Source organism: Lontra canadensis, unplaced genomic scaffold (genome assembly GCF_010015895.1).
Source record: "Lontra canadensis isolate GAN:19392208 unplaced genomic scaffold, GSC_riverotter_1.0 scaffold90, whole genome shotgun sequence".
Classification (NCBI taxonomy): domain Eukaryota; kingdom Metazoa; phylum Chordata; class Mammalia; order Carnivora; family Mustelidae; genus Lontra; species Lontra canadensis.
This window is the reverse complement of record NW_022631084.1, coordinates 8,302,638-8,328,536: the sequence shown is the minus strand read 5'-3', so window position 1 is coordinate 8,328,536 and position 25,899 is coordinate 8,302,638. Positions and strand designations below refer to the sequence as shown.

At 36.9% G+C, this 25,899-nt stretch overlaps 1 protein-coding gene across 13 annotated transcripts in view; it reads left to right on the top strand.

Moving 5' to 3' along the window:
* The first annotated feature begins 263 nt into the window (after positions 1-263).
* Positions 264-25,899, top strand: part of PHC3 (polyhomeotic homolog 3) — a 70,373-nt gene continuing 44,737 nt past the window's right edge. For 6 of the 13 annotated variants that reach the window (XR_004380139.1, XR_004380138.1, XM_032836138.1 and 3 more), the window contains exons 1-6: positions 264-339; positions 3,208-3,373; positions 7,509-7,664; positions 8,789-8,866; positions 22,024-22,182; positions 24,217-24,315. Coding sequence is in view for 11 of the 13 variants with exons in the window: in XM_032836138.1 (XP_032692029.1) it covers positions 326-339; positions 3,208-3,373; positions 7,509-7,664; positions 8,789-8,866; positions 22,024-22,182; positions 24,217-24,315 (672 nt within the window). In the remaining 2 variants the exon portion in view is untranslated. Of the gene's footprint in view, positions 340-408; positions 428-1,298; positions 1,388-3,207; positions 3,374-7,508; positions 7,665-8,788; positions 8,867-22,023; positions 22,183-24,216; positions 24,316-25,899 lie in introns of those variants that run through there. The other 7 variants (XM_032836142.1, XM_032836144.1, XM_032836145.1 and 4 more) reach the window with 5 other exon arrangements.

The window sequence follows — 25,899 nt, the reverse complement described above, 5'->3', positions numbered from 1 at the left end:
CTTTCACCTCACTCTGCAATTTACATAGGCTTTTGTGTATTTGAGAGGTTTCTTAAATATGTAATTTAACAGTCTAAACACAACTTTTCATATCTCGGTTACAGATCTCTTTTCGAGAGACCTTAGGCAATAGAAAGCGAGGGGTTGATGGGAGACAAGGAAACCTGGTCACTTCCCAGAGCGAGCAAGGCCTCAGGTGGGAAGGGGGATTGGAAGCCGAGGACACCACGTGACCTTGGGAGGCCCCCGGGCTTAGTCGACCCCGCCCCTCCGCTGGCCTCCGGGGGGCGCATGCGCAGCCCGTGTTAGTGATGGAGGAGAGAAGATGGCGGAAGCGGAGTGAGTGACTTGCTGGTGACTGATGTCGTAACCGGGGGGCGAGTGGGGCAGCGACATGTCCCCTAAAGGGAAAGCTCAAGGCTCTCTGGCGGGCAGTACAGGGAAAGGGAGACCCAAGAGCTTCCTTATCCTTGGGGATCCCGTTTGGCCCATATCGGGGGGCGGAGGCCAACTGTAAGGGTCTAGTTCCCTCCAGGCGGGAGCGCCCCTTCCGCGGTCTGATCCCAAATCGGCCGGGCCCTGCGCGCAGAGTCACCCCAGGAACCCGGATCGCTGGGGTCTTCCGGAAGCTGAGTCCCAGAGGGCTCCTCAGGCGCTGTCATCCCTGCAAGTGGGCCCCGAGGGCAGCCTTGTCACGGATGCCCGCGCCGGGGGCCCGCGGAGGCTGGGGAGGGTTGGGCGGGCACTGCCAGGCCTCCTTCGCGCTCCCCTCCTTCCCGCCCCGGCGTCAACCCACTGCTTCTCGGTAGGAGAACCTGAGACGAGGCTGCTCACCGCCCTCCCCTGGGAGGCGTGGAGGTGTCCCAGCGCGGGCCTTGGAGCGGAGGGTGGTGGGGGGAAATGTTCCTGCGGGTCTGGCTAGGCAGAAAACACCCCAGAAGAAAGACCTTATTTCCCTTGGGTCTCTGGCTGCAGTGTTGATGCCACCTTAGAGGGCCATATTGTGTGGCGGTGTGGTGTGATGGTATCCTTAGCTAGCTGCTCAAACTTAGTGTTTCCTGGGTAGGCCTCTTGGGCACCAGGACTGCCAGCTGTATTTTGCAGACAGTACTACGCACACGGTGGAGTTAGCAAAATTGTTCTTTTGTGCCAGGTCTCCAAATGCAGTACAGTGGTTTGGCCAGTTCTACTCACTGATGTTTAGACTTGTGCCTAGAATTTGGAGTATCTGTGACCATTTTTGGTTTGCTACTGAACAGACCTACCATGGGGTCTGAGTTTGACCACATGATTGCATAGAATACCACTCTAAAAGGACCAGAATTAAAGTTGGCTTTTTGCATGTCACTGCTACATGTTTCATAAGTGTTATGAAGCCAGTAATTTGGAAAAAATTTACCTTATCTACCACTAAATCTGAATGATGTTGAACAGTTGCCATATGATGTTGTGATTTGATGATTGGAAGGCAGTTTGAAAAACTATTAAAAAAAAAAAAAACCTAGAGAAGCATAAAGATGTGTGAATCATTTACTAATCAGAAAAGTGAAGTCAGCTGTTTTCCTTTCACTTTTTATTAAATTGAATTTTCTTTTTACTTTTAATTCCTTGAGGAGCATATAAATACTATTTATATAAATGATGTAAAGAACAAAGAATATTTGTACATAAAAGGACACCATATGGGAATAGCGTATGCATGCATAATTAGTGCCAAATTCCTTTGTCTTTTCATGAAGTAGAAAGTGTTCTTGTTACATTCTTGTCAATGATGCTGATGTGATGTGTGTCAAATTTTGTTTCTCAGAAGAAAAGAGGGGTTAAGAAAGGCAGATAAGACTGTTGTATTCACAGGTGTGCTTTTCACCATTCTGGTGCATTTCTAACTCTACAAAAACTATTGTAGTTCTACTTTCTAACAATACTGAGGGCTTGAGAATTGACTTAAAATACAATGTTGTTTGATTGAATTAAAGTATAGATTCAAGGTGAAGTGGAAGTTTATATCACAATAGTGAAGTGAGTTTGCAGTATTGGAGGGGAAGAAATCAGAAAGTCTGGTACAAAAATGTACTTTATGAACTTTATTGTTCATATGTGGGGAAAGTGACATAATTGTGCTGTTTTCAGAATTTGGAGCAATTCTTTGTGAAAAGACACTTTTGTGGGGAAGTGGGAAAATTGTTGTCAGGTGCTTCTCTGATTTCCCAGAGTAATCTGCTAATAAGTGTAACCAGAGTTATTAGATGTAGTAAGAACAATGTTATAGACTAATAAGGGAAAAGCCAGTGTGAGTTAATAAAAAATTACTATTTTTACCTTTTTTTTTTTTTAAGATTTTATTTATTTATTTGACAGAGATCACAAGTAGGCAGAGAGAGAGAGAGAGGGCGGGGAAGCAGCCTCCCCACTGAGCAGAGAGCCCGATGCGTAGCTCGATCCCAGACCCCTGAGATCATGACCCTAGCCGAAGGCAGAGGCTTAACCCACTGAGCCACCCAGGCACCCCAATTTACCTTTTTTTTTTTTAATGTAAGTTTTATGCCAGTGTTGGGCTTAAACTCAAGAGGACCTTGAGGTCAGGAGTCACATGCCCTACCACTAAGCCACCCAGGTGTCTCTTAGAGCCCCGTGTTAGATATGGAGATTACTTAAAAAATAAAATCTTAAAAAAACAATTTTTAAAATTATTTAATAAGAGAACATGTTTTTAAAGCAGAGTGCATATGGTAACCAGAAATAACCTAATTAACACAAGTCCTTAGGCATCCTGTTTTAATATATAGATAAGAATTACTTTAATTTGTGATTAGTATGGGCAAAAGAACGTAAAAAAATACTTTAAAGTACTCTGATGCTGCTTAAGCATTTGTTTTTTAGGTAGTTTAGTGTTCTCTTATAAACCTGTTCTGGTTTCACTTATCTTTCAGTAATGGAAAGATAAAGTTTAGGCCAGGATTTATTTAAGTTGCATATCCTGAATCATTTGAATGCAAAGTTAGTAGGTATTAACTATCAAATATGCTACGTATTTGCGAAGTACTTTTCCTTTCTAAGTGGTTATGGTGACTGTGTGCGATGAATGCCATTTTGGGAGGGTCTTAAAAATTTAGATTGTTGCTGATTATTTCTTTGAAATAATTAAATATTCTTTAAAGCCCATGAAATAATGCTTTGCCAATGCAAATCCTTTGTGTTATCTGACAGATTCAAGGACCACAGTACAGCTATGGATAGTGAACCAAACCCTGGCACATCTTCTGTGTCGACAACAACCAGCAGCACGACCACCACCACCATCACCACTTCCTCCTCTCGAATGCAGCAACCACAGATCTCTGTCTACAGCGGCTCAGACCGACATGCCGTACAGGTATTTCGGTTAGAATGCGTGGTAGACTGAGACTTAGGATGTCATTACTTTTCTCTTAAGCCAGATGAAGCTATTGTTTCACATCCTCAGATGAGTCACATGATATTCTCTAAATGAGTACAGTTAGGATTGTTAGTGTTTGAAACAATCAAAAAGTTATTTAATAATCCTATTGAGAGGGCTTATATTTATCAGCAGGTGGCCTATAAAACCACATGTCAGGAAAATTGTAGCTGAAAGGACTTTAGGTGCTGCTGCAATGTGGAGAAACTCAAACTACAGCCTTGATATGTAGAGTGGCTCTAGGTTTTTCTGGGTTCTTTGTATTTGAACCCAAAATATAGACTTAGGAAGATCTATTCAGGTCTGTAGGTGTGTTAAGAGGTTCATTTAAAACTCAGGTGGTCTAAGAACCTAAGTAGGAGGATCCATTTAAAGCTCCTAGGGGCCGAGGGGGAAGGGAATATTTAACTAGGAAAAGTTTTAGGTCTTCACTTGGTTGAGAAAATTAATCTTTATAATAACGGATGTTGAGACAATATGGTATTGCATAAAAAGGGTATGGGCATTACAGTCTGATACGCTCTTTGAATTCCATTTTCTTAATCATTAATACCTATGTAGTGTTGGATGAGAGGCGTGATCTCTTTCCACATCAGGAAACTGTGAAATGAGGATAAGACCACCTAGTTCCTTAGTTATGATGAGGATTTAAAAAAAAAAAAAAAAAAGATGTTGAGGGGCACCTGGGTGGCTCAGTGGGTTAAAGCCTCTGCCTTCAGCTCAGGTCATGATCCCGGGGTCCTGGGATCGAGCCCCACATTGGGCTCTCTGCTCGCCAGGGAGCCTGTTTCCTCCTCTCTCTCTCTGCCTGCTTCTCTGCCTACTTGTGATCTCTGTCCATCAAATAAATTAAAAAAAAAAAAATCTGTTTAAAAAAAAAAAGATTTTGAGAGAGATTTTAAGAGCGAGAGCGCTGGAGAGTGTGAGTGCATGAGCTCAAGCAAGGGGAGGAGCTAAGGGGGAGTGAAGGAGAGAGACTCCTAAGCGGATTCCCAGCTGCTTATTGAGCTGGTTGTGGGGGCTCAGTCTCAGAACCCTGAAATCATGATCTAAGCTGAAACCAAGAATCAGAGCCTTAATTGACTGAGCCACCCAGGCACCCCAGTTATGAGGATTAAAGGAAGCATTAGAACTGTGTGGGGCACAATATATATACCCAGTCAATAATAATATCTAGTATTTATTGAACAGTTGCTATGTGCCAAGCATTTGATGAATGCTTTACGTGGGTTATCTCTTTTGATCCTCAGCACACCTCTGTGAAATAGATATTATCTCCATTTTATAGGTGGGAAGACTGATGTTTTAAATGGGCTAAATAACTTTTCCTAAATTCACATAGCTAGTAGATTGTCTGGTTTTAGAGTTGTGCCTTTAACCACTCTGAGTTTTTATTTTTATTGTTGTACTTGCTTACTCTTTCTACAATCTCCATAATTTCATTCTACTCTGAAATAACTTAGTTGTTTGCAAGATATTCCTCTCTCCACTCCATTGCTATTTCACTGTTCTGTTGTTTAGGATTCTGAAGTTACCATGGGGTGGAATCAAAATTGTTGGGAGACTGAGTCAGTTCAGCAAAAGTTCAGACAGGAATGAGGAATGTGTTATTAATGTTCTTCACCTTTCTTTGAGGCAAGGGACACAGGAATGTGGTATTTTACTGTGCCATTTTGATCTCTAGTTTCTACCTAAGCTGGATGTGTTAATAAAAAATAAAGTGTTAGCTGGAAATGTGTAGTTATACATGTATCTCACAAATAGCACCAACACTAGTTCTTATGAAGTCGTATAATCGTTTCCCCCAAAATGTAATCAGATCAATATTTATTGAATTACCTAAGGAATTCTTTAATACCTTCCAGCATTTGTTTTCATTCCTGTGAATACTCTTTGCCCTTTTCATTTCTTTAGAGAAATAATATAAGAACAGTGTATTTTACCTTTAATTTGTATTTAATGAGTCTCTCTTCTATGAGTCTGTGGTTGAATGACAATGAAAGACTATGTTGATGATAAGAAATGACTACACTCTGACAAAAATGTGTCAAATAGTTTACTCATTTCTTATTTCAATTTGATTTTAGTTTTGTTATATAATTTAAAGAACATATATAGATTTACCTGACCAAAAAGACATACTATTGTAATTCTCTATCACTTAATGTTGGTCTATAGTCTTCTGCAACTAAGGTTCAAACTCCTACATTGATTTTGTGACAAGAGTCTGTAGCAGGTTTAGCAGTCTATAGTTGGAAAGATGAGATATGTATACATGAAAGATATGTAAACACAAGGAAATATGTTTTCTTGGAATTTGAATAAAGAGATTCATTGCTTTATGGCTCATGGTGTCCTGACTCAGACCTCAAGCTGTAGGATTATGGCTCTGTTACTCCCTTAGCTCTGAAAACTCTGTGGTTGATGCTGAGGTTAGGGTTCTGTGCTGTTTAAGAGTCACTGTGGGCATGATGTGACTTTGGGACATGGTTGCAGAGGACTGGCATAGTCTGACTTACGGGTTTGGACAGATAAAGGATAAAGGATTTTTCTCTGTTTTTAGAATATTTGACTTTCCTACATTTATCTATTTATGAAGTCTCAGGCTCAGATTTTATATTTCATTAACAAATACAGTAATTAACACTTTTCCAGGAATTTTTATTAGTTAAAATAGTTTTATTTTATGTTGAAAGGAATCTGACATTTAAAAAACATTTAAAAAAGTAATTTAAAACATGAAACATCCTTATAATTTTATGTGATTATTAATATAATACTACTCAGATTTTTTTTCAGACATTTAAAGAAAAATACACATGAGAAGGTAAAAATCACCTTAAGTCTAGTTGTCTCTCAGGAGTCTTTTAATGTTTTTCTGAATATTCTTTTAAATATTTTAATATAAAAATGGTATCTTACTCTATACATCATTTAGTAATCTGCTTTTTTCACCTAATAATATATTGGGAATTTTTGTGTTGTCGATAAATGTAGATATGTCTGTATTCAATACACAGTAGCTCCGAAGTACATGGGGCTGTTTATATTAAAATTTAGTAAAATCAAAAACTAATTTTCTTAGTTACATTAGCTGCATTGGTTAGTACTCAGGAGACACATGTGGCTAGTGGCTGCTATACTGGGCAGAATGGGTCTACAGGGCTATTTTTATTTTATTTTATTTTATTTTTTTTGAGAGAGAGAGAATTGGGGAGGGGAGAGGGAGAGAATCTTAAGCAGGCTCAATGCCCGGTGCAGAGTCTGACATGGCACTCAGTCTCTAGACCCTGAGATCATGTATGACCTGCCAAAATCAAGAGTTAGACCCTCAACCGACTGAGCCACCCAGGCACCTCTGTGTTACTATTTGTAACTACTGCAGGGTTGTGTATATTCCTCTCTACACCCAAGCCCAGAATTCTCTAAGTTTTATCCAAAATAGTTCTACCAGTTTCCATACTTACTAACACTATGAGAGTATTTTTTTTCCCATTTAGTGGTAGTATTCTTTTAAATCTTTATTCATCTGAAAGTTGGAGAATAGTATATTGGTTTTGTTTTGTTTTTGTTTTTTAAAGATTTTATTTATTTATTTGACAGAGAGAGATCCCAAGTAGAGCAGCTGGCGGGGTGGTGGGCGTGGCAGTGGGGTGGGGGCTGGGAAGCAGGCTCTCCACTGAGCAGAGAGCCCGATGTGGGACTTGATCCCAGAACCCTGAGATCATGACCCGAGCTGAAGGCAGACGCTTAACCCACTGAGCCACCCAGGAGCCCTGAATAGTATCTTGTTTTAATTTAAAAATTTTGACTACTGATGAGATTGAAGATATTTTCAAGTGCTCATTTGGCTCTTCTGTTCTTTGGTGAATTGTCTCTTCTGGGTGGTTTTTAATTTGTATAGATTAGTGCATTTCACTAATGTGTAACTAGGAGAGGACTGTGTTCATAAACTTGACATTGAATATTAAAGCAGTGAAATTTTCAACTGCCTGTTCTTTCATACTTTATTTTATGGTTCAGATGAACGTTAAGATCCAGGTTTGACCTTGGTTCAATTGGCTGCCTGCAGGTGATTCAGCAGGCCTTGCACCGGCCGCCCAGCTCCGCCGCGCAGTACCTGCAGCAGATGTACGCCGCTCAGCAGCAGCACTTGATGCTACACACGGCCGCTCTGCAGCAGCAGCACTTGAGCAGCTCCCAGCTGCAGAGCCTGGCTGCTGTTCAGGTGAGACTTCCATAAATGGAGAGTTTATGAGGCCAATGTCGACGAAAAGTTGACGTTCTTAGCAGATAATCACTGAAAACAAATATGTTGGGAGTTACTTCAGAATGCTTAAATGTCCTATGATTATTTTTTCTTTAAGAAATTAATAGGTGGCCAAATAGAAGTTAATGAAACAAATATGGCTATGTCTTATATGGTACTCTGTCGCTAGCTTTTGTCCCACTGCTTTTTATTTGCACTGCAGAAATTCAGTGCAAGTGTCAGGCCATTATGTGTATAAAATTCTAGGTACAACAGTGAATACTTCAGGTTACATTAATTGTATTTACATTTCGGTGAAAAATGTTTTTTTTTTAATGTAAGTAATTTACATTCATTAAAAAAATTGAAGCGCATAAAATTATAAGAGGTAAAGTAGAGGTGTTCCTTTTCTCGACTCACTGCTGTTTTTCATTCTTCAGAGGTGGCCACTGTTTAATATGTATCACTCCAGAAATTTTCTATCTAAAATAGTATCCATGAAGCTTTCTAATACCCACGCATACTTTTCCTACTGATAACAGGATAATTTTGTGATTAAATACTTGTTTTAAAAAAGATTTTTGTTATTCTGTTTATTTAAATAAAACTACATGGTGAGATTTAATCTTAAATCTTCTTACTAAAGGAGGATCTCAGTTGACTAAACCTGAAAAAGAGTTATTTCTGTTAGAAACACATCCCCAGCTGTTGCTTCTTCTTCGTAGTGTACTTTTAAATAACCTCGTGTTCATGATACAAGTTAGGAAACTGAAACTCACTGGCACTTCATGTAGCTACAATTTCTTTTTCATAATGTTCTTATGGGTGGTTTCACTTCAAAGAAGACAGAGAGCTGTTGAGTAAAACTGACAATGGGTGCAGCTATTAAAATAAGATTAGCCTTTGGGTCCTCAGTTTTCATCGTTCAGCTTTTTCTTTTCCTCTTAATCTGTTTGGCCAAAGCTTAATCTATGTTGGCTGTGAAATGGATTGGTTTATAACACAGACGTTTTGACTTTTATCATGGTTTTGTGGTATCCTGGTACCAAAAGCTTTTAACTTTAGATTCTTATAGATCTGTTATAAAGATCTTATTATTTTAGGCAAGTTTGTCCAGTGGAAGACCATCTACATCCCCAACAGGAAGTGTCACACAACAGTCAAGTATGTCCCAGACATCTGTAAGTGCCCTAATTTTTTTCCTGGATTTAAAAATTTTAATTACTGTTTTCCAAAAGTGAACTGTTACTGTTTACAAAGTTGCTATTGCATTTTGTTGATTGCTTCTTAAGTAATAAGTGCCTAGAAATAGAAGTGGTAAATTTCAAGAATCCAGAACTAATATTAAGCTTCTGAAAATCTGAGTCTTAAAAAAAATGTTTTTGTACTATTTCTCATACATATTTTTCCATTGATTTTGTTCAGATCTTACGTGATTCAAAATGTTTGCAGTTTTCAGTGTGTATTGAAAGCCTGAAATACATAGTGCAAGGGGTATTAGGCTTGCATTTACTGTGATATAATATACTAAAGAATGTTAACCCTTGACACATAAATGTTTCTAGGTTTTTCTGGGCACTTCACATTTTAGAAATTAATACTTTTCAGCTTATGCTTACTTCTCTTGACCAAATTTACAAGTATCCAAGGTAATGTAATTTATTTTGAGAAAGGAGTAAATCTGCTTGGCTGTATTACACATATATACTGGGAAATTGTATAAAGTTTTCCAGTTGAAAGAAATTTTCAGGCATGATAATACTTAACTTTTTATTTTGATATAATTTTAAGTTAGAAAAATAATAAACATTTCTGTATATTCTTTACTCAGATTCACCAGTTGTTAGCATTTGGCTCATTGCTTTACCATTCATTCTTTCTCTCTGCATATATACATATAGACATATCTTTTTCTGAACCATTTGCAGGTAAGTTGAGACATGTTCCTTTATTTCTGAATACTTTGATATGTATTTCCCAGAAAGAAAGTTGTTCTCTTACAGAGCGACATGAAAATAATCAGATTCAGGAAATTTAGCATTGATACAGTGTAGTCCATCACATTTCATCAGTTGTTCCAGATTTCTCTGCATCATCACTGTAGCTGTTATAGAGCACATAATTCTTGTGGGGGGACTATGCTGTGTGTTAGAGGATGCTTAGCGGCATGCCTAGCTTCTAGCCACTGGATACTAGTAGGCTATGGCCTTCCTCCTTGCCACAGTGTGACAACCAAAAATATCTCTAGACCCTGCCAGATGTTTCCTGGAGGGCAAAACTGCCTCTGGTTGAGATCCATTAAGTTAACCTAATCATATCCTTACCAGCTATTTTTTCCTGATCCAGGAGGATAATATTTTGATACTTTATAAAGTTGACTCCAATAGAGTTTAGTTTGTAGATTGCTAAGAAATTGAAGATGAACTTGTGCTGTATTTCTTTGTCTAGGGGTTTGGGCTTTCCTGACTTGATACCTATATCTATATGATATATATATATATATTTATGTGCATATATACATATATACATATATATATGCATATGGTTATTTTTCTGGATATTGATCTGACTTTGTTTTTTTATAGGGGGCCAGAGAAAGGCAGGGCAGGGCAGGGGAGAGGGAGAGAGAGACTTTTAGGCAGGTTCCATGCCCAGTGCCGAGCCTGTTGTAGGGCTCAGTCTTACAACCCTGAGATCATGACCTGAGCCAAAATCAAGAGTTGGATGCTTAACCGACTAGGCCATGACATTTTTAATTAAAAAATTCTATTCTTTTTTAGCATGGAAGTATCCTGGAACATGTAAAATTAGGTAATAAATTATGACTTGAAATGTTAGGCTGAAGAAAATAAAATATTTCAGTAGTATAATCTAGCCCTAAGTATTAATAACTGTAATTATGATTATTGATGTCATGTCTTTCTTTAATACATTGGTAGTTAAGGCAAGCATTCATAAACATTTGTGGTCTGGTTAAAAAAATTATAGACAATAGGGCGCCTGGGTGGCTCAGTGGGTTAAAAAAATTATAGACAGTTTTTTTTTATTCTATGAAATACTGGAGTAACATTAGGGTATATATGGATAAAGAGGTGTTTTTTAATTTTTCAAATTATTAAAAGGTATCCTTTTAAACTGTTTTTCTCTCATTATGATTTTATGTATGTGACTTTCATAGAAATTATAATTCCAATGATTGTGTTTATTTTTTACGATGTTGTTAGTGCTGCTTGTCATAAACCAGGCAGCCTCATATGATAAAGTGTGCCAGAACCTGTGACTGGTTGGTGGAAGAAAAGAAGTAAGCAGGGAGAACAGATGTCCAGGAAAAAAAAGGAGTAATGCATTTGCTTCATTTTCGATCCCAGCTGAATAATAGCTCAAGGGAGTTGACTAGCTGTCCAAATTATGATACCAGGGTAGCTTAGTGAATATGGGTCAGTCTCCAAAGGCGGGGTAGAACCTGGTAGCAGAAATCTCTAGGTAATGGTACTAATGACCCATGTTAGGGGGCAGACTAGTAATTTTCAGTTTTGGTTATTTCAAGGTAGGGTTCCAGATTAATAGTGAAAGCCTGTGGTGAAGGGTTCAGCCTTTAGTATAATAAAGGACCGGATGGTAGGTTGTCAAGTTTTTAGCCAGATTAATGTGGGTTTAAAGTAGAAGTGGAATCCCAGTCGGGAAATGGAATATTATTAAAGAGTGGATTACGACCTCAGGAAACTGGAGAAGTCTGTTGTTAATTGAATATATAGATAAGTAGTGGATGCAAGCATTCTCTTCTTCCCTCATTAAAACAGAAAGACTAATTCTAGACATTGATCAGTAGTGAGAGTGGTGGTTTTATGATTGTTTGGCTCTAAAACTAGTTGGGACTGAGGGTTTAGTTTGTTGTCTCTGTACTTTAAGTGAACAGGACTTAGATTTGGTTAAATTTGATTTGTCAAAATGAACCCTAAACCAGTTAAAGCATCAACAAACTTAAAAAACACAAAATGGTTCAAAATATATTTGAACCTTGTAGGTCAACCAGCTTATATTTGTGAAATAACAGGGGCTCTTTTATAGTGGTGAGATAAACAGTGAGAATTCACAAAAGACCTGCACTGGTAATTTTCAAAAGAAAGACTTTTTCTGGCTTTTAAATATGTGAAAATGTATTTATCATATTAGTAATAAAGAAATGTATATAAAAATAACAATGACATCTCTCAAATTAGAAAACAAGGAAAAACATTGAGCCAATACCCATTGTTGGCAAAGATATGAGAAAGTAGATACACGCATTTACTATCAGTGGGAATGTATTTGGTATAGCTTTTCTGGAGGATTATTTGACATTGTGTATGAAATTTAAATTGTGCATTCCCTTTCACTTATCACTGTTATTTTTAGTGATGTCATTTACTAAAAATGATAGATAATTATGACAGATAATCATGTAAAAATGACATAATTATGCAAATATGCATGACTTAATAATGATGAAGAATTATAAACAGTATAAATAAGTGCCCATTAATCAAAGATTAACTTATAGTTAATTCATACAGAGGAATACTACAGCTAACAAAAAATACTGTATGTATGTATACAGAGAGACTTAGATTTTCATTAGATATTAAGTGAAAAAAGCAAAAATGTGTAGTATGATCTCATTAAGTTATTTCTTTAGGTTATTCTGTTTTTCAGTTCTAAAATTTCCTTTTGGTTCTTACTTATATCTTCTGTTTGCTGAGAGATTTTGCTTTTTCATTCAAGTGCGCTCATGTTGCTTATTTAAAGCATTTTTATAATGACTGCTTTAAAATCTGTCCGAATTATTGTATCTCTTTCTTCTTGGTGTTGGCATCCACTTGTCTTTTTTATTCAGCTTTGGTCTTTCTGGTTCTTGGTATGAGTGATTTTTGATTGAAACCTCAACATTTTGAGTATTACGAGACTATGGATCATTTTAAACTTTGCATTTTGGCTCCTGGCTTCTGAAAGGGAATGTGTGCCAACTTCTTAATACAGTCTGAGGGTAGACTGACACCTGAGAGGGTGCTTCTCAAAATTCCTGAGGAGGGGGGAGAGTTCTGGCTCCTCACTAGACCTCCATGGATGTGTCCCTGGCTGGAGGGGTTGAGGGAGGGACTAAGAATGCCATGTTATGGCTCCCCACTTGGTCTCCACTGATACCTTAGGGAAGGGTTGGGTTGGTGGAGGTAGTCTATTCCTGCATGGCTGGGATAAAAGTCCTGACTCTCTACCTCTACCTACTTCTCTGATGCTTATCCATTGGAGGGATTATGGCAATTGAGGTGCCTTGTTACAACCTGGTGTAGGTGGAGGTCTTTGCTGGTGTGGGTGGGGCCACAGTGTTTTCTGTGGTATTTGGCTGGAGTAGAGCAACTATCTAAAAGTTTTCTGTGTTGCTAGGGAGTTTCTTTCTTGTTCATTTGGCTAGAAAGAGCATGCTTCTTTTGGGGCGTTTATTTGTTTGCACCCATTTGTGTTTCTGGGTTACACACTGTTTCAGCTCTAAGTTTGGCTTATATAAGATAAAAGGAAAACCAGGGAGCCCACAAGCACATGGTCCTGTGTGTTCTGAGGTCCCTAGCCAGTCTGCTTTTCTCCACCTTTCAGGATCTTCTTTTGCTTATTATATATGTTACATCCAGGATTTTTAGTTATATTTAGGGGCAGGAATAGGGAAAAGTATGTCTGTTCCATCTTTCTGGAAACAATTCCTGTCATTTAACTTACTTTTTAAAAAAATTATGTATCTGCTTGATGACTCAAGAAGAATATCTGTAATACATAACAAATTGTTAATAAGTGGTTTTCTCTGAGGAAGTGGATTGAAGAGCTTCATTTTGTTAACTTTTAAAAAAGATTTTATTTATTTGAGAGAAAGAGAGAGCATGTGCACTATAAAGATCACGAGTGGGGGAGAGGGAGAAGCAGGCTCCCTGCTCAGCTGGGAGCCCAACGCAAGGCTCCATCCCAGGGTCCTGGAATCATGACCTGAGCCTAAGGCAGACGCTCAACTGCCTGAGCCACGCAGGTGCCCCTATTTTGTTAATTGTTATATTGCCTAAATAAAACATGAATATGCTCTTGTTGTCTAAGGTACAGACACTACAAATGTGTAGAGTAAAAGGGACATCCCTTTCAGTAGTCCCTTTTGCTGTGAAAAAGTTAGGTGTAAAGCTTTCTTGTTTATTACTGTGTGTTTCTATACATAAATGTAAATAGATAGGCCTGTGGTTAATTTTATTTGTTTTAATGTAAGTGAAGTGCTATCATTCTCTATATACTTTTGCTTCATTGAGCGTTTTCAGCTGGAAAGGATTATGTAGCTGAAAAATTGCAATCATGAGTCTCTAAGTGACTCAAGGGCTATTTGTATCTCATTCCCTTTATCTTTTCTTTGTTGTTTTTTGGTCTTGTAATCTACATTAATCCCAGATGTTTTGACTTTAATTCACTGTACTATTTAGTGAAAAAGGAAAAAACCTTGTTTGTAATAGTTTTCTAGTTATGGTGCCAGACAAGATGAGCTTTTGAAGCCCAGTTAGTTTTATGATTTTTTATTCATATATTCACTCATTCATACAACAAATATTTATTGAGCATTTAATATGTGTCAAAACCCTTTAGGTACGGGAACACAGCAATACAACAAACTCTCTGTTCTTATGGAGATAGGGATAGACAGATGGTAAACTGCTGGTATATAATAAGTCAGATGGTAAGTGCTATAAAGAGGAATAAAGCAAGAAAGGGGAGTAGGATAAGGGAATTTGCTATTTTAACTAGGGTGGTCAGGGAAGGCACTGCTAATAAAGATGGTATTTGAAGGAGGGTTAGGGAGGCAAACATGCTCAAGGAATAGAAAGGAATATTGTGGCTGGAGTAGAATGAGAGAGTGGTAGTGTGGTTAGAGATGACATTAGAGAGGTAATTGTAGTCCAGTCATAAGGAGATTATAAAACTCTTACTCAAATTGGGAAGCTATTGGAAAGCTATTTCAGTAGGGAAGCCCCATGATCTCAGGGTTTTTTTGGTTGTTGTTTGGTTTTTTAATTCTAAATTTTTTTTTTTTTTAAGATTTTATTTATTTGACAGAGATCACAAGAAGGCAGAGAGGCAGGCAGAGAGAGAGAGGGGGAAGCAGGCTCCCCATTGAGCAGAGAGCCTGATGCGGGGCTTGATCCCGGGACCCTGAGACCATGACCTAAGCCAAAGGCAGAGGCCCAACCCAGTGAGCCACCCAGGCGCCCTGATCTCAGGTTTTAACTTCGTGACAGTGTTAGGTTGTGGGGGGTGAAGATAGAAGCAGGGAGACAAGTTAAATGATTCTTGTAGTAATCCAAGAAAGTTTGGGGGCTTGCACCATGATGGTGATAGTAGATACGGTGAGAAGTAGTTGGCCAGATTCTAGATAATTTTTTTTCACCAATATTTTTTTATTGAAATTTGTATATGTTTTAAAAGTAGAGCTAATAGGGTGTGCTGATGGATTGAATCAAAGATGTGAGGAAAGGTGAAGAGTCAAGGATAACTGTAGTATTTTGGCCTGAACATTTAGAAGGATCTGACAAAGCAGGTGTTGAGAAGAAAATCAAGAGTTCAGTTTTGGACATTTTGACTTTATGGTGGATGTTGAGTAAACATTGGATATATGAGTTTGGAGTTCATGTGGAAGTCTGGTGATTTGTGATGTCTTGTGCATCTCATTGAAAATTCAAGTCACAAGAAAGAGTACATGATGATTTCACTACCAATTCTGGGTTATCATGAAAGATGGGTAGAACAGAGGAGGTGAAGGACATGGATTCTAGTCCTCATTCTGTGACTGACTGGTGGTGTGCTTAGAGCAAATCGTTTAGCCTCCTTAGTCATTTATACCCCATTTTTCTTCTGTATAAAATTCAGTTGTCTAATTAAGTGGTTTTTGTTACTCTTTTCATCTAGATAACTCTGGGTCTAGATCAAGGTATACACTGAATTGCATCTCCCCAAAGTTCATGTACTGAAGCCCTCATGTGACTATATTAGAAATTTTGCTGTTATGAGTAAACTTGCATTGGAGTTCTGTTATATATTTTTATATACATATCTAGTTATTTGTTTTTAAAAATTTTCTAAAGAGTACACTTACTGAGTCAGTGAGATGGTTTTCTAAATCAAGAACCTTAAAAATGTTTACTTTTCTCTAAAAATGTCTAAGTCATGTGAATCACATATCAAATGAACCCGTTACAGGTTTTTTTCTGAGAGAAGATTACTTGGTTATAACCAGTCATTCCCAGTGGTTTATTGCTAATGTTCTCATCCTATTACCTATTTTAGGAGGCACTTTAATCAAGGATTTTTAAAAATGTAATTTCAAGTGATTGAGTTTAGAAGTCTATTCCAAAACTTAATACTACCTTAAAGTAAAACTGTAGCCTGAATATTTGTATGGTCATGAGCAGCTTTAGTGCATTCTTGTGAAATATTCCAATAGTACAGAAAAAGTGAAAAAGTGTTAAGTCCCTTTCAGCCTTCTTGAAGTCCTCTTCAGTCCTTCTGACTTCTCAGTTAGCTGGTTATCCCTCCATATCTTTACCTATGTGTTATGGACATATATAGCATAAAGAAATGTGTGTATATGTGTTAACATGCTTTTTTTTTATACACTGGAAATACAATATTCTGCATTTTGTTTTTTACACCCAACAGCTCTTTCTGTATTAGCACACAAAGGTCAATCTCACTCACTCAAGCTGTTGCATAGTGTTGCACGGTATGGATGCACTTTATTTTATGTGACCATCCCCATTGCTGAATGCTGTATTTCCAGTATTTTAGTTGTTTCAGCATTGCAAATTTTTTAGGATGTCAAAATCTGAAAGCAAATGGGAAGTTATGAGGTTTCTTGTTTTGCTGTTGTATTTTTTTTTTAAGATTTTATTTATTTATTTGTCAGAGAGAGGGAGAGAGAAAGGGAAAGCACAGCAGAGGGAACAGCAGGCAGAGGGAGAAGCAGACTCCCCGCTGAGCAAGGAGTCTGATGTGGGGACTTGATCCTGGGACCCTGGGATCATGACCTGAGCCCAAGGCAGATGCCTAACTGACTGAGCCACCCAGGCGTCCCTGCTATTGTGTTTATAGCATGTATTGCAAATGGTAGAAATAATGGTTTTCTATAATAAGTAGTATTCACATTTTATTTCATATTATTAGTGAGAAAGTACAGTCTCTTAGAGGAAATCCTTCATGGGTAGATATTATTTGAGATTTGAATATAGGATTTTATATTTCTAGATACTTAAATTACTCATATACAAATCCCCACTGAATAATGAGGCAAGAAAATGTATACACTGCTTTAAAGTGGTAAAAACAGGGGTGCTTGGGTGGCTCAGTGGGTTAAAGCCTCTGCCTTTGGCTCAGGTCATGATCCCAGGGTCCTGGGGTCGAGCCCCATATCGGGCTCTCTGCTCCGCGGAGAGTCTATTTCCTCCTCTCTCTCTGCCTGCCTCTCTGCCTACTTGTGATCTCTGTCTGTCAAATAAATAAATAAAATCTTTAAAAAAAATAAAAATTAAAAAAAATAAAGTGGTAAAAACAATGTACTAAAGTAAACATTAAAAAAAAGGAAAATAGCATTTCTTCTCTGATTCTAAAGTTAGTACCTACACAGAAAAGACAAAAAAAATTAAAAAAAATACACGTTATCCTAAATTTTACCCCTAGTAGGCATTATTCACCTTTATAATTTGGTGCTTATTCTTCCAAAGTGGTGTGTGTATGCCTATATATCTATATGAGATTTAATAATACACAGTTTTATGAGTATGCATTATTGTGTATATACACTTGCTTTTCTCTCAACATGCTTTTCATATGTGATATGTGTGTATACATGAACACATATTTATATAACTACGTAAATGGGATTGTACAGGATATGTTATTCCATAGTTTTTTTTCATTCAGCAGTGGGTTATAAAGATATTTTCATGTCGTTGAATAATACAGGTATACATTATCCTTTTAATATCTGTGTATTATGTTTCTGTAGATGTACCTGATTGATTTTGATTGGTCAAATGGCAGCAATGTTTTTTTTTTTTTTTAATTTTTATTTTATTTTATTTATTTGACACAGAGAGGGAGATCACAAGTAGGCAGAGAGGCAGGCAGAGAGAGGGGGAAGCAGGCTCCCCACTGAGCAGAGAGCCCTATGCGGGGCTCGATCCCAGGACCCTGAGATCATGACCTGAGCCGAAGGCAGAGGCTTAACCCACTGAGCCACCCAGGTGCCCCAGCAATGGTTTTCAAATGGGCTTTGGTTCTAGGGAGTACTCTGAGCCAAAAAGCCTATATAACCTCGTGTTGGAGGGACACCAAGATGTGATTGTGAGTTAAACAGCTTTTCTTTGTAGACATGGTTTTCTCTGGTGACTCTTGGAATTAGTGCTTCCAACATGGAAGAGAGCTTCCAGTAATAAGGGCTCAAAGAGTGAGTTCCTTTAGGGAGTGTGGGGTTTCAGGTATGAAGTGACAGGATTGGCCAAGGCTTTAAAGGGAAAAGGAGTTAGGAATGTTGGGATGGAATTGACAGAGAATATAATGCTAATGATTTGAGGCCTTTCTCTCAGGTCAGCAGAGCAAAGCAGAAAGTAGGGAGAGCTTTATCAGTTGTGGAATGGAAGGGAAGGTTTTTTTTGTTTTTGTTTTTGTTTTAAAGTTAGGCCAGTTGTGGAGGTGGACTTCTTGTAGAGATATAATTGCCCTCATTCATGGGTTGGGCATTTGTGAGTTAGACACTGCCTAAAATGTTACCTGTTATGTGGAACTTAAAAATAAACATGATACTGGTTTTTTGATCTCACAACTTAGACAAAATGTAAATGCAGGTGGTTAGGAAGTTACTATTTTGTTTTCTTACTTCCTTTTTTCTTTTTTAAGAAAAAGAAAAGCATTCTGTTCATACTGTGTGTTCTGCTTCCTTAAAGAGCACTCTCAGGCATTTTAGCTACCAGCCAGTCATTTTTTAGAAAGACTTTTGTTGTGTTTCTGTTTAATTAAAGACTGTGTGGTCTATCCTGACTACAGTTCATTCCTTCTTTCTCTCCCTCCCTTCTCTTTTCCTTCAGTCTGAAAAAAAGTGCCATGGCACTATTATTGCAGTGACCCAAATTTACAAGCTATCAGGGTGTAGGAAACCGCTCTGAATGCCAAAATATGTGAGTGAGAAAACCTGGGTCCGGTTTTATCCTGCTAAATGATTTAATCTTTTTAGTAAGGCTTTAATCCAAAATGTCCATTCGTAGACCTGTAGGAGAACAGTAAGTTTTGGGGGGGCTTACTAATAACTTATTATGTAGCATATCAAAACTAGAGTTGAACTAATATCACCACACTGTCTCAGCATTTTTACTCTGCTTTGTTAGGGATGCTACTGAGATTTTTTTTTTTTTTCCTCATTCACACTGATACTCTTTATGATGAGCTTATATATTACATTGAAACTATGAAGTATGTCTTAAAATAACATGGTATTCATTAACTTAATAAACGTATTGAATGGAAGTACTTTTGTAGATATTGGGTATATGAAGATGAATAGTTCATAATCCCTACCCTTATAGAAATGATTGTTTAGAAGGGTGAGATAGAAGTATATGAATGATAACAAGCAAAAAGGAAGGGAAATAGTTCTGTGGGATGTAGGGATGCCTGAAAAAACTTATTAGAGCAGATGCTTTTTGAGAGAGGGTTGTTCACTATGTAGGTACAGATGGGGTGGGACCTGTGACTAGGGGGATGCCCAGACCAGCGCAGAGCATTGTTACTAGGACCACAGAGGTGTGGAACATTATGATATCGCAAATAACTTCATATAGCTAATGTGAAAGGTGTGTATGGAGGGATGGGAGGAGTGATGCTAGAATGGTATCCACATTTTTAAATAGTTAATTAATTAAATCAGGGAACATTGGCAAGTAGAAGGAAACAAGATTACAGGCAGGGAGGTCAGTTTGCGGCTGTTGCAGTAATCTAGCTAGAAGTGCCATAGGCCCAGGCTCTCAAACTAAGTGATTAAAATGAAAACAAAGAAAACAAAGGTGTATAAACAGTAAGGTGTGACTGGTTTTGTATGTGTGGTAAAGGAGAAGGAAGAATCAGGATGACTTCCAGATCATCCATTTTGTAGGATTTTAGTAGATGCCAGTGATTATTTGAGGAGAAGCTGGCTTAAGAAGGAATAATAATGGTGTTTGAACATGTTGAATATGAGTTGATAAGAGATACCCAAAAAGATGTGTTCTGTACATATGTGGATCTGTAGCTCAGAATGAGTTTATAATTAAGGATTCAGAGTCATCAGGTTTGAGTTTTTTGCAATTGTGGGAGCGTGGGTGTGGTAATCTAGGAGTTCAAGAAGAAAAATGGTGGGGGTGAACATTTTGAGGTTGGGCCTGAAAAAAGAGCTGGTAAGAAAATTGAGAGGGAGTGGTCTGAAAAGATCCATTGAATTTGTCAGATGGGCGGTGTTGGTGATTATTGCTAATGTGACGTTAGTGGTGTGCTAGGAGCAAAAAGCATATGAAGAATAATTCTATGTATTGTATTCATTGCCTTTATGCACTGAATTATAGATGTAAGTATAATGTATTTTATTAAAATTAATAATACTTTAAAGATACAGATAAGTTTAGAGAATTATTTAACCAACTCTTGTGTACCCCCTATACAGTTTTTTCAGTTTTTAAAAAACTTTTAAATTTTTGAATAATTATAGATTCATAGGAAGTTATGTAAAACCAGCACAGAGAGGTCCTCCAGTATGGCCTTCACTTAGCCTCCTCCAGGCACTTGTTCAATTTACCAGATGTCTTACTTGTTCAGTTTACCAAATGTCCTGGACTGGTTTAAATGCTAATGTTTTGGGATGGGTTATGAAATTGCAGGTAGTGTAGATTTGGATTGTGTACCCCCCACATGGTGCAAGCCTGGGGTTTTGATTCTCATAGGAGCCTTTCTCCTTCCATTGGGGGCAAGGCAGATGGCAGGCTTCCTTGCTGGTTCTTAGAGCATATGAGTGGAGCTTTTCCTGTTCTCTTCTCACATACTGAGCACCCCTTTTGAAGATCTTGGCTCAAAATAGGGGTTTTACTTCTAGCTCTTTCCTGAAATAGGCTCAAAATCAGGTCTTCTATCTTTAGACCAGTGTGCCCTGAGATTGCCTTGGTGCTGGGTGTCAGCTAGAGTTTCTTCCTTTCTGGAACCTGGGAATTTCCCTCCCCCTCTCCTTTTAGGAGTTCAGTTGTGTTCTGGTATTTCCTGTTGCTTTGGCATTTCAGTGAGTATATTTGGGCACATGGCTATATTAGGCTAGTCTACCTTGTTGCTTCAATCAAAAGCTTAAAAAACTATTTTATAACTTCTTATTTCTTGAATTTATTCTTTGTTCATAAAAAGTACTTGAGATCAGGTTATATTACTTATTAAAATATTTATTTTTAAAATGGATAATGCATAAAAATTAAAAAAGACCTAACCAGAAAAATGAAACACAAAAAAGAAGAAAAAAAGGGTAATATATGCTTGTGGTATGAAATAGGAAAAATAAAAAAGGGTATATATGTCTCCCTTTGCCCTTTACTTCCTTGTGAAGTTTCCCTTCAGAGATAAGACCCATTTATAAGGTTCTCATATATCCTAGAGGTAGACTCTGAACTGGTTTTCTTTTTTCTAACAGCAGTTATAACTTTACAGTAATGCTTATAATTTAATTTTGTAACCAGAATTCAGGATTTTTCCATCTGTTTGACAAGTAGCAATTGTATTCTCTTTTTTGAGAGCTTTTGAGAGAGAACGTTATACTAATTATATGTTATATGTATGTTTATATATATGTGAATGGATTATCTGTGTTTTAATTTTTGTTTGCCTGAGAAATCCCTCAAAATGTGACAGAATCTGACAAAATAGTATAAACTGTTGATTCAGATGTTTTAAGTTAGTATGTGGAATATTAAAATAGTGGAACATTAACCCTAATTTTTGAGAGGTAGTGGAAATGATATTTTAAGATAGTGAAATCTTAGTGAATGAAACACCTTGAGGATATCCTTACAAATTATCCTAATTACTACTCAGTACATACTCTTGTTTGCATATGTGCAAATAATTGCCCAAAGAAGTGAGGGAGGCTCTGTCATAGATGAAGCCCTCTCTTTTAGGTTCCTTAGCCATAGTTTATACCATTGATTGCCTAACTGCGGCTTGGTGAAATTCACTGGCATGGAAGCAAGAAATGGAAGCCTATGACCTAATATGTTTTCTTCCTTAGATCAACCTCTCCACTTCTCCTACACCTGCACAGTTAATAAGCCGTTCCCAGGCTTCCAGTTCTACCAGCGGCAGTATTACCCAACAGACTATGTTACTAGGGAGTACCTCCCCTACCCTAACGGCAAGCCAAGCTCAAATGTATCTCCGAGCTCAAATGGTAAGATATGAGCTACCAAATTTTTTCAGTGTTTAAGGACTTGAGAGAGATCGAAATGTTTCTTGATTTGATGCAATAAGAGGCATTTTTAATACTTAAGAAATGTTTAACAAATTTTTTTATATGTATGTGCTTAGCTCTTATACATTTACATCATGAAAAATTCTATTTTTAATTGGTAGGGCTTCTTGGTGTATCAAATAGCAACATTGGGAAGCTAACAGATTCTGTAACATGAAGTGACTGTTTTTTTAATACCGAATTTTATAATTCAAACTTTTTTCACATCTTAACATCTCTGAAATTGAGGTGCATTTATAATTGATGGCATCTTACAGTTAAAATTAATGTTTGCAGTGATACGTAGAAATATATATGAAAAATCATTGTATATCTTTGACAACTTAAATTTGATTAAATAGTTAGCAATGTTAAAAAGTTGTGGTTAACTATAAGTTAGAATTTATACTGTGGCATCTTCTTAAATCTGGATTGGAGTTCCTGGTAATTTACCAGATAACTTTTAGCTTTGGTTATTCCCATCTTAAACTTAAACAAAATATTTGTGTTCTTATGTTCACTTTGATCTTTTGTTAATACAGGAATGTTAATTTGGCTCTTCTGTATTTGAGTACCTACTGATTTCCTAGTTTACCTGTTGAGCTTCTTTAAGGTGTTGGTTAGCATTTACTTTATTTGATGTCTGCAGGTAGCTAGACAAGAGCTTTGGTCTAGTATGTATTTACTTATATTCTTTTTTGTCCAATGAACTAAATATATATCTGGATCCCCAGTTCTCCACTAAAATTACAAAGAAAGTTTTCCATCATATTTCTAATAGGAAACAATGACATGATCCACCTTTTATTTACAGATTATTCAGTGGACATTACCATACGTCTGTGTTTTTTCCCCTAAGGGATCTTATTTAATTAATAATGTGCTTTAAAATTAGGCTGAATCATTTGAAGTGACTACTTTTGACCTCTTTATAAAACTTAAAGTTTCTTATGGTTCAAGATAAATAGAACAAACATATTCTCTTTATTTTTAGTGCTTTTAGTTGTTTGTTCTGGCAGTTACCTTCTTGTGAAAGTTATACTTCATTGTTTAATTCACTTAAATTTAGTATTATAAAGAACTGAAATTTAAAAGATCCTATAGTCAGTAATTTTAACTTAAACAGTAACAGTTTGAGGACCTGAATAACTCCTAATGCAATTTTAAAATAGAGTATTTACACACTGTGTGAAACGACTATCATAATATACTAAATTGGATTGGATAATCTCTGCGTGGATTGATAGTGCCTTTTTAAACTAATGGCATTCTGTTTTAATATTGAAAAATAACATTTGAAGAGATGGTGATAAGTAAATAAATTGAGTATGTCTTCCTCATTTATTTGATGTGAAGCTTTTTTGCAGGCTGTTTTGTTGTTGTATTTTGACGTGGCATTTACATTTGGAATGAATATTTCTTTATGACTAGTTTTAAAATCAAGAGCAATTTGGTTTGTATTGTAGATCCCATGTAGCTGAGTGAAATACTGTAGTATGGGGCTTAGTTATCTTTTGTGATAAGGAAGACTGAAAAGACTCTTGTGTTTCTTTTCAGGTTTCTCACTGAAATTTGTATTCAAGAGTGGTTGTCTATTAAAAATAACTTCATTTTAGAAATCCTGCCATAGTAGTTTCTGAGCTGGGAAAAGTTGAGTAAATAATAGCTTATTTGGGGTAAAATTTGGTATGAGGATTTCATATTACTAAAATACATTTTCTTTTTGGAGCACTGATTTATTTTTCTACTCATCAGAATCATGAGCTGTTTCAAAATGTTTATGCTTTTTTTTTTTTTTTTTTGAGTTCTGTATTAGAAACTTTTCTTTGTCATGTAAAACCTTTTGCTTAGAGGACAGTCCTAAACTGCATTGTCTTTCTGTCACAAATTTCAGTCTCTCTTGCCTGCTATACATTGTGTGTGGGACACGTTCTTTTGTCTTAGGGTATTTTTTTGGTTTTTCTGTCTGTACAGCTGATTTTCACACCCGCTACCACTGTGGCTGCTGTACAGTCTGACATTCCTGTTGTCTCGTCGTCATCGTCATCTTCCTGTCAGTCTGCAGCTACTCAGGTGAGCTTGTCTGCTTCATAATGTGGTACTTGAGGTCTGGATCTTTAGGTTAAAGATAAACATACATTGTGTTTAAGTTGCTGATGATTTCAGTGCTCTTTATCCTACATTTTGGATTGGAATTTAATGAAATACTGTGAGAACTTCAAGAAGTTTTGGTTACATAGAAATTACCATTAAGCACAGATATTTAGGTTATTTGACATTAGTGAAAGTTAATGAATTTTTGCTATAACATGGTATGTTTAGTTTTATTATAAAGCAGGCTTATTGTTCTTACTATGTGAGTTGTATTCTTTTGTGTAGATTCCTTTGCAAGCAGTTGTGTAATAACTAAGTGAAGATAGATTTTAAGTTTAAAAATGAATTGGGGAAATTCTTAACTTAAAAAATGGAATAGAATATTATTTTGTTTGGTACTATGAAAAAACCTTAATTTTCTCCTCACACCATTTACAAAAATATTCTAGAAGATTTAGAATATAGACTTAAAGGTAAAGCCTAAACTATAAAACCTCTAGAAGAAAGCATAAGGATTATTTTTACAGCTGTATGGTACGCAAAGCTTTCTGATGAGATCGGGTGCATTCAGGATGGTATGGCCGTAGACTAGGCAAAGCTTTCTTAGGACACAAAAAGCACTAACCATAAAAAAAAATAATAACAAATTTGAATTTATCAAAATTAAAATCTTCAAAAAACATTGTTACAAAAGTGAAGAGGCAAGCTACAGACTGAGGGAAAATACTCATAATACGTATGTCTGACAAAAGAGTTGTATCCAGAATATACAAAGTAATGCTTATAGCTCAGTAAGATCAGTAAAAAATGGGCCAAAGATTTAACATTTCACAAAGGAAGATATACAAAAGGCCAATAAGCGCATGAAAACATGTTCAACATCAATAATCCTTACAGAAATTAAAACCACAATGAATATGATTGCGCACTCACTAAAATGGCAGAAGTGAAGGAAGCTTCATAATACCACATGTTGGTGAGAATTGGAGCAGCTGTAATTTCATAATATTCTTTGTGAGAATGTAAAATGTTGTTACAACTTTGGAAAACAGTTTATCAGTTCCTGATAAAGTTAAACATATACTTAACATGTGACCTAGCAAATCTGCTTATAGTTTTTTATTCTGAGAGGTTTGGAAATGTATATACATATAAACACATGTAAATGAATATTTGTAGCAGCTGTATTCCGAATAGCCCCAAACTAGAAACAGCCATTGTCTTTTAACTGGTAAATGGATAAATAAACTGGAATATTACTCAAAAATAAAAAAAGGACACACTCCTGGTGCATCTCAGAAACATCATAATAGCAAAAGAAGGCAGACACCAGAGAATATCTACCATGTGATTTTTTTTTTTTTAAGATTTATTTATTTACTTGAGAGAGTGCATAAGCAGGAGGGGCAGAGGGAGAGTGAGAGAGAATCCCAAGCAGATTCTCCACATTGAGTGTGGAGCCTGAGCAGGGCTGGATCTTACAACCATGATGAGGTTATGACCTGACCCAAAACCAATAGTCGGGTGCTCAACTAACTGCCCCCCTGTGATTCTTTTCACTGA